This window comes from Phalaenopsis equestris, unplaced genomic scaffold (assembly GCF_001263595.1).
Source record: "Phalaenopsis equestris unplaced genomic scaffold, ASM126359v1 Scaffold000474, whole genome shotgun sequence".
NCBI lineage: Eukaryota > Viridiplantae > Streptophyta > Magnoliopsida > Asparagales > Orchidaceae > Phalaenopsis > Phalaenopsis equestris.
Genome location: NW_018164915.1, coordinates 1 through 8807, shown reverse-complemented (window position 1 = coordinate 8807; position 8807 = coordinate 1). Strand labels below are relative to the sequence as shown.

The 8807-nt window shown below is 33.8% G+C and overlaps 1 protein-coding gene across 1 annotated transcript in view; it reads left to right on the top strand.

The window, feature by feature from the left end:
* Positions 1 to 1707, top strand: part of LOC110027983 — a gene marked incomplete at its 5' end in the record, with an annotated part of 9924 nt that extends 8217 nt beyond the window's left edge. The window contains 2 exon segments of the mRNA XM_020729657.1: positions 1020 to 1190; positions 1616 to 1707. Of these exon segments, the coding sequence (XP_020585316.1) occupies positions 1020 to 1190; positions 1616 to 1639 (195 nt within the window).
* Positions 1708 to 8807: the final 7100 nt, after the last annotated feature.

Sequence of the window (8807 nt, the reverse complement as noted above, 5' to 3'; positions counted from 1 at the left end):
GCGGGGCATTGCATATAGCAACAAACATGGTTAACCCGTGTACCTCCTTGATTGAAAAGCTAATGAGCACTACTTTTGTCTCTATCAGCTACATAAGTCATTTTTTTTCCATTATGTTCTATTGAGTTTATATTTTTATTTAGTTCTAATAGGTTAAGATAATTTTTTATACAACATGCCCAAGCTTTTTTAGATCTATATCTACCTTTCTTAATATAAGATAATTATAAAATATATACTCTCATAATTGGATCATCAGATGATCAACGTTTAATGTGACCAAACCCTCTGAGGCAATTCACTGAATCTTGTTTGTCACTAAAGCTACTCCAACCCCTTCATGAATATGTTTGTTTCACATTTCTCTAACTGTAAAGCCACTATTCTACTTGAGCAATCTCATCTCAACAACACTTAATTTAATTTTATGCTTCTCTTTAATAGGCTAATATTCTGTGCCATAAGACTTTTCAAGTCTCACCACCTTATTATAAAATTTTCCTTCAAATCTATGCGGTACTTTAGTATCGCACAATAGACCTGATGCATTCCTTTACTTAAACCATCCAATTTAAATTCTACTGATAACATATCCATCTATATCACCATCACTTTGAACAATGGGCCTGAGATATCTAAAACATTCACTCCTTTTAATGACTTGATCAACTATGATTACAACCCCCGCTTGTAGATCTACTACTATTAAAATTACATTCAATATATTCAATTTTAGATCTATTCAAAATGATCTCAAATTTGAATGTAATAATGGTTGATGGTAGTTGATTGTGATGAATAAAGAAATTGTTTTTGGGATACTTCTTATTTTTAAATTGAATTATAGAGCTCTGTGAAGTGTATAAAATGAGATGAAAACTGTGAGTAATTCAATTTCAGGCACACGTCATCATTTTTTTTGTGTAAAATCTATTGCAGAGATCAATCTTTTTAATCTATTATATGTCTTTACTTTACAATTGACTTGTTATCTATATTGGTATATATTTACTTCGCAGCTTTTTGTATGCCTTCGGATATTGATGCGCAAGTGTGTCTATGAAAATATCTGTAAAGATGAGATTCACAAATTGTTTCCTGAAGAGGTGCTTCCAGAGTTGCGGAGGTGCCTTACCTTGCTTTTGCAAAAGTTTCAGCAAGGGTGGAGAGAAGAGGCTCACAAGGATAAGGTTAGATTGTAATTGCTTAAGGAGTACTTTTTGTTTTCACTTTATAGTATTTCTCCGTATAAATCTGAGAGAATAACATATAATGAAATGCAAATTCTTGACTTAGCCAATGATGTAGGTTTCACTACCTGTGCTATTGTTAATTGTTGTATTACTTTGGCCTAACAAGCCGCCTCATTATTTTGTCCTCTCAAGAATATCACCCATCATTGTATTACTTTGGCCTAACAAGCCGCCTCATTATTTTATCCTCTTGGTGCAACTTCTCGAGAATATCACCCATCATCGGAGTGATAAGTACAAACAAGCTTAATTTTGGAGTTTCTAATGAAAACCAATTGTTGCCAATAAGTGCCTAAATATTTAAGAGTTCGAACAATGTTCAAAACAATGCAATAAAGTGCATTCCTTGTGGTGCTCCTCAGAGAGGTGTATGCACAACGTCATGAAGCTATACCCTCACACAAGGAAAAAGAGGCGCATGCATCAAATATTTTTGGGGATGCGGTAAGGTGCGTTGTTTTGTTTTTAAAAAGGCATGTACATCTTTTTTTATTTTTTGTTTTTTTGGTTTGAAAAGGCGCATATATCCTTTTTTTATTTTTTATTCTTGAGTTTTTGGTTTGAAAAACAAAATAATGTCCCAAAACCCAAATTGGCCAAGTGGATTGTTTATTAGAAAAAAAGGAAACTTATTTGTGCTCTTCAAAATGTTGTCAATTAAACTTTAGGTACTAAAAATCACCAACTTGTTCACTTTTACATAGAGAATTATTTTAAATTATTAGATCGAGTTAAGGAAATTGAAAAGCATCATATGCCCAAGTTGGCACTGACAATACAAGTGCATACATGGCAATACAAATAAATTTTTAGAAAAAAATATTTTTATTGGATTTCATGTGCCATGTATTGTATTGATTTAACATTTAAAAAATTTGGGGAGTTGCACAACATAAAAATGATCTAACTTAATGAAAGAAGATGAACAAGTTTCTTTGTAATTATAATCGAATTTTAACCTTAATGATTTTTTTTTTAAATAACTTGTTAAACCTGAGAAACTGTTGCATTTTCCATGATGTACTCAACATTTATGTTCACTTTTACATAGTTGTTAAGTTATAAATGGGCAAAAAGATAAAATGTAAAGATGTGAGAAATATTATTTTAAATGAGTTCTTAGTTGCATGTTATTCTATCATAACTATAAAGCTCTTAGTTTGTGTTTTGAGAATGGTGATGCAGTGAAAAAATCAATGGCTTTCATTTACAATGTCATTGTGAGGCAAAAGTAGTTGATAGTAAGAGGCTTAGCTGGAGATGATGGGAACTTTAATTATAAAAGAGGAATGGGAGCTTCAATTACACTGATATTTGCATGTGATCTTATATTATCAAAACCCTTAATATTAATATGATGAGAAGAAATTCACCAATCTAGAGATTAAAAGTTTGTGCTATTTTATAGATAGAATAATTGTTAATTCAATGGAGAGAGGAAAGGCTAATATCCAACTTGTATTTTATATAGTTTAAAAACAAGGATTATTTTGGTTAAGCTAAAGTCACTATAGCCAAGCATTTTTTATAGATACTGCAACCCGGGCCGGCTAAAGTCATTATATTTATGTATGCATGGTGTTTTGATTTGTCTTAGTTTAGTATTTAAAATTTGTATACATGGTGTTTTTCTTAAATTTGGTGAGCAGTGGATTCAATTTGGAGATGATACTCCCAAATTACAATGATTTGTGATCAAATTATTAGGTCTCACACAATGCAATGATTTGTGATCAAATTATTAGGTCTCACACAAAGTTTAAAAAGGTGAAATCGGTAATTGAGGCAAGTGAAATCGGGAATTGAGGCATTTTGCTCTAGTGAGGTGAGGCATAAGCCTAGAGGTGGATCAATATATAAGCCTAAAAAAGAATAAAAACTCATAAAATTAAAATAATTCACAAACATGATATAAACCATTAATATGTTCATTTAGTTTATATCATAAAAACATAACTATAAATCATAATTTTAAATATTAATATGAAATAGAAATTTGAAATGTGGCTATAGTTAAACATTCATTTAAAATTTAAATATTTAATGAGGTTCATGATTCATGACAGACTCATTCTTATTTTAATCATATTTATATTTATTTAATTATGTCCCATTTGTAACTTTAAAATGTTCTTATTCACTACAATCTTTTTTTACTATTGATTAATGTTTAATATGTTTTAGTCTTTTACTTTAATACCATAGCTTATTTTGATAGTTGGTTGTTGTGTAAACCCTTTTTATTACATGATTTGATATTAGGATGTTAGTACGTCACTTCTTATTTTGCGCAGTTTGTTACTTTTACTTTGTTAGCATATTGATATTTTACTTTTTTATGTGTTTGTATATTAAGATGTTAATATGTTATTTCTTATTTCACACTTTGAGTTTAGACAACACTATTTTCTTCATGCAATTTTGGAGCAAAATGTCTCAAAATGTCTTAAAGCTCATGTCTCGCCTCATGTACGTAAACACTTCAATATCCTGTTGCATATTTCTAAACCTTGAGACATAGATCACTTCATCAGAAAAGAGGAGAGCAGGCTTGCATTGAAAAGATGAAGGTTATTTATGTTGTTGGGTTACTAAATTCTGATTAAAGAAAGTGGAGAATTGATGTGTGGTGATGGGAAGACTAATATTACATTTGAACCTCAAACCATACTTGAAAAGAGCATAATGGTTAAAATGGAAGATGCTCAACCATTAAATAGGGTAGAAGAGAAGCCTCAGAAACATTTTTAGGGTCACAAGGGGGCGAGATGGCAACCTCATATGGGGTTCCACCATGGCCCAAGTAGAGTTCATTATAGTAAGTGGGGTTTGAAGTGGCTTTGATGATCAAGTGATGTCGAAGAGCCGCTGAAAATGATAAATGTAATAGATTGAACATGACTGAATTTGAGAAAAAAAGAGAAAAATTCTATATTGGTGAGAAAACAAAGGGCAGATTGATGAGTGCTGCTTAGTTATCATTAAGATTGAGAGTGAACAAGATGTCAATGCTATGCATTTGCATTGACTTCAAACGCAATCCATATTCGACAACTAGACGCAAAGCCAAGTGGTTACTAGAAGAAGGAATGAAGGAGGATACAGTAAGAGTCACACCTGCTAAAAACCTGACATGTCTTCTCTAACAATGGAAGAACTTGAGTTCTAGCTGCGAGAACATCGGGGATCATTCTTTGTGCAATTATTTTTGTTGATACATGTGATCGTCTGCACATGATCGCGTTCATGCAACCCTTGCTCCTTAGTTGCCTCCACTCATCTGAAGCACTTGATAATAACATAATATAATACTATGGTGAGCCTAAATACTTCCAACCAAGGGTTCTCATCTTTTTAAGATTGAAGCCTTTGAGTGCATGGATGAACCAGGGAATGCTCACAACAAATTAGGGCTACCCTCTTATTTTGGAAGAACTAGTTAATATTGACTTATTGCTTTTGAACCCACCAAGCCAGGGATATTTGAGGATTTGAAATGAAAATGATCTCCAGTGCTTCTTTTCATGAAATGAAAGAAGCACTCATTGTGATTCATATTTTGTCTCAACTAAAATTCACCATCTAACGTTATATTTATACCTACTTATAAATGAAGACTGAGGAGCTCAAGTTTGGCTCAGAGAAATAGCTGTGGCAACAAATTAATAAATTCATAGAAAAGTGAAATTGTCCTTCATTCTTTTTAAGTCCTCAATATTTTTTAAAATTCATATGGCTGAAGTTTGATTGAGCCCTTTATTTGCTTAGATTCGATAATCTGGAATTTTGTTTCTGTTGGGTGGTCTAAACCATAGGCCATATGGACCCCATATGTTCAATTTGTGGAAATTATTGGAGGAGTTTCTTATTTCAACTTTATTCTTTTTTATTCTTTTCTTGTTATGTTATATGTCTTTCCTTCTTTGTTTAACGGGCTTAATTCTTTTTGCCCTAACCAATACCTCTATGATAAGAGAAATATTGTAACTTGAATACGATGGAATAAGAGAATATAGTTCTCCACTTTTCTTTTGTGTATCAAAGCTCCAGGCTCGGTTTGGTTGGGATAACGACACATTTCATTGTCCAACTTTGACTGAATTGCTCATATGCATCATTTGTCTCGATGGTCGCTATTGAATGCTTCAACTGAATCAACATCATCTTCTACACTCATCGTTCAAATTGGTCTTTCAAATCGTTTGTTTGTCTGCTCTGTATGCGTCATTTGCATATAATCGTCTGAATTGCTCGTCTACTCCGTCTGACCACACCGTTCGAAGCTTCCACAATAACAATCTGTTCATTGAATGTCCTCATCGACTTTGACTTTGAAGCCCGCCTCACCGATAATTGTTTCTATTTTCTTATTGTTCAGTTCCTGACGATGATGATCCGATTGTCGAACTTCCTCGATTTCGACTTCAAAGCTTCCACAACATCATTCGAAGCGTCCTTTTGTTGCATCTCGTCGTCTCTGTCGATCAGAGCGAGGAAACAAATTTAGCTCTTCTTTAGCTTGTACGCCCTTTTCTGCTCGGTCTTATGCCGCCAGAGCCTCTCCAACAGTTGTCCAACAGCCAAAATCCTCCTTGTAAGTGCTGGAATCTCTCTAGCCGGCCTATCGATCTATCTCTGGTTCTTATCATAGCCGCTGAACTTCCTGCAGCAAGCAACAACCTACTCCCTTATCCAACCCTAAACTTGCATAAGGTTTATGACCAAGTACGGATGAGGTCGTCTTATTCTACTCCATATGTTAGTTCTGCTTATGATACTAGAAATTCTGTCCAAACATCTGTTGAATTCTCTTCCTTTATCACAAATCATAAACATAATGGCCATAACTTCCTTCAATAGTCTCAATCCGTGTTTGTGTACATTTGTGGAAAATGAAAAGAGGGTAATCTCAAGGGAGAGGACACCGTTTCTGAACTCATTGATCCTAATCATCGCTCAAGGAAGGTCTATGATCATATGGTCATATCTTAGTAGATCAAGTCTATGACCATATAATTTGGATAATTCTTTGAGATTGAGATAAAATTGCATAAGCTCCGACAAGAAGATTTGAGTGTTACTCAATACTTCACACTATTGTGGTATTGGATACAATTAAATATGTATGTTACATATGTATGGAAGTTTCCGCAAGATGCTATAAAGTATAAAGTTATAGTGGAGAAGAAGAGGATTAAGTTCTTATTTGGTCTAAATAAATCTTAGATTAGGTCAAACGAAGATTCATGGGATGAAGCGTCTCCCTGCCACTTGGGAAGCCTTTACTGAAGTTAGAAGAGAAGAAAGTAGGAAGAAGCTCATGATGGCAAGAAGTGTGAGTTAATATAATACTGAAAGCTCAACTTTGTATATTCACAACTCCCACGATTCAACGCCACCGAGTGCTGGAAACTACACGAAAAACTTATAGATTTAAAATCTGAAGGGTTGGTTGACCCTAGTCTTTTCACCAAGGAACAACTTGAGGTGTTGAAGAAGCTTCTTACTATCACGATTGAGCAGCCTACCAGCTTGATGATACACTAAGGTTTCATATCCTTCTATCTTGCGAACAAAGAAATATTTCGACATTAGATAATAGACTCGGGTGCTTTTGATCAAATGATTGGAGTCATTCATGCTCTCACCAACTACAAAGAAATTACAATCTCCAAATTTATATGACTTGCCGATGGATCTTACTACAGGATTGTTGGGAAACGAGAAGTGAAAGTCTCCAAAAATATTCAGCTTTCTTCTATGCTATATATTTTTCAATTAGACTACAACTTACTTTCAATTAGCAAATTTATTCATGAATAAAACTATGCTACTAAATTTCATTCTAACTCTTGTGAATTTCAAATGGTGGATTAGGGGAATGTGATTGACAGTGCTGAATTCCATCAAGGTCTATGCCTGTTCAATGAGTGTTATTCTTCTAACACATAAGTGTCTTCTCCACCATTATTTTCTCATGTTTCCGAGTCTATTGTGCCTGAGTCTGCTGGAAATTAAATTTTATTAGGACATTGTCATCTATTTCATCCCAATTTTCATTATGTTGCAAAGTTGTACTCCCATATCCTTATTAATAAAAACACAGAGTTTAACAAAGCATGAAACCTGTCAATTAGCGAAGCATACTCATCATTTATATCTTCTATCTCATTATAAACCCTCACATCTCTTTTTTATCATCCACAGTGGCATTTGGAGACCATCAAAATTGAAATCCATCAATGGAGTCAGATGGTTTGTCTCCTTTGTTGATGATCATTATCATCCACAGTGACATTTGGGGACCATCAAAATTTAAATCCGTCAATGGAGTCAGATGGTTTGTCTTCTTCGTTGATGATCACCTTTGTTGATGATCATACTAGAACCAATTGGATATTCGTCATGAAGGAGAAATCTAAAACTGCATAAATCTTTCAGTCATTTCATAACATGATTTGCACTCAATTCCAATGCAAAATTCAGATTCTTAAATCTGATAATAGAAATGAATACTTCAACTCGATCCTTGGACCCTACCTTGCAAAGAATGATATCATCTATGTGAGTTCTTTTATTGAGACTCCATAACAAAATGAGATATTTTAGTGGAAGAATATGATCTCCTTGAGGTATCTAGGTTTATAATGTTTTTTCACAATGTTCCAAAAACTTTTTGGGGTGATGCACTGTTCACAACAATCTACCTCATTAATAGAATACCAAGCAGTGTCATTGGATTCAAAACCCCTCTCCATATTTTGATGGAATTATACCCTCACATTAGAACCTTCTCATCCAATCTTCTAAAAATATTTGACTTTCTATTTTGTTCACACTCACCAACCAAATCACACAAAGCTTGACCCAATATTCATCGAATGTATATTCCTTTGTGTTGGTTTTAGCAAAAAGGTGTACATGTGCTATTCTCCCATTGTTAAAAAATACTATAATTCCATGAATGTTACATTTTTTGAAAAATCCGACTACCCCAAATCTGAAATTTAGGGGGAGAGTCTGGGTGTATATTAGATTTGGGACCTTTGGATACCCCACATTGAACTAAAGTCACCACAATCTATTCTACTTCCATTTTATCATTCTTTCTCCCAGTCCCACCTCTTGAGGATATCCAACCTGAGATTGACAACAAGGAACTTCATTTATACACTTGGGGAAAGAAATTCTCTGAGCAAGATAAAGATAATATGTAACCATAGGATTGTTCACAACCAAACATGAATCCACATATCTCTGGAGTTCTAAGGGAGGTGGAATGCAGTAGAGAAGATGGAGAAAGTTGCACAAATATTGTTATCCAGGAGTATGTTGACTATGAAAAATTATCATCATCTTATAAAGCTTTTGTATCTAATCTTAATAATATGCAGAAACCCAAGTATTTTCTTGAAGCAATTTAAAGTTCAGAATGGAAAAAGACAGTTGAAGAGGAGATTCAAACGCTTGATCAAAATAACACATAAACCTTTACATAGCTTTCTCCAGATAAAAGCTCGTTGGGTGCAAATGGGTGTTCAATGTCAAGTACAA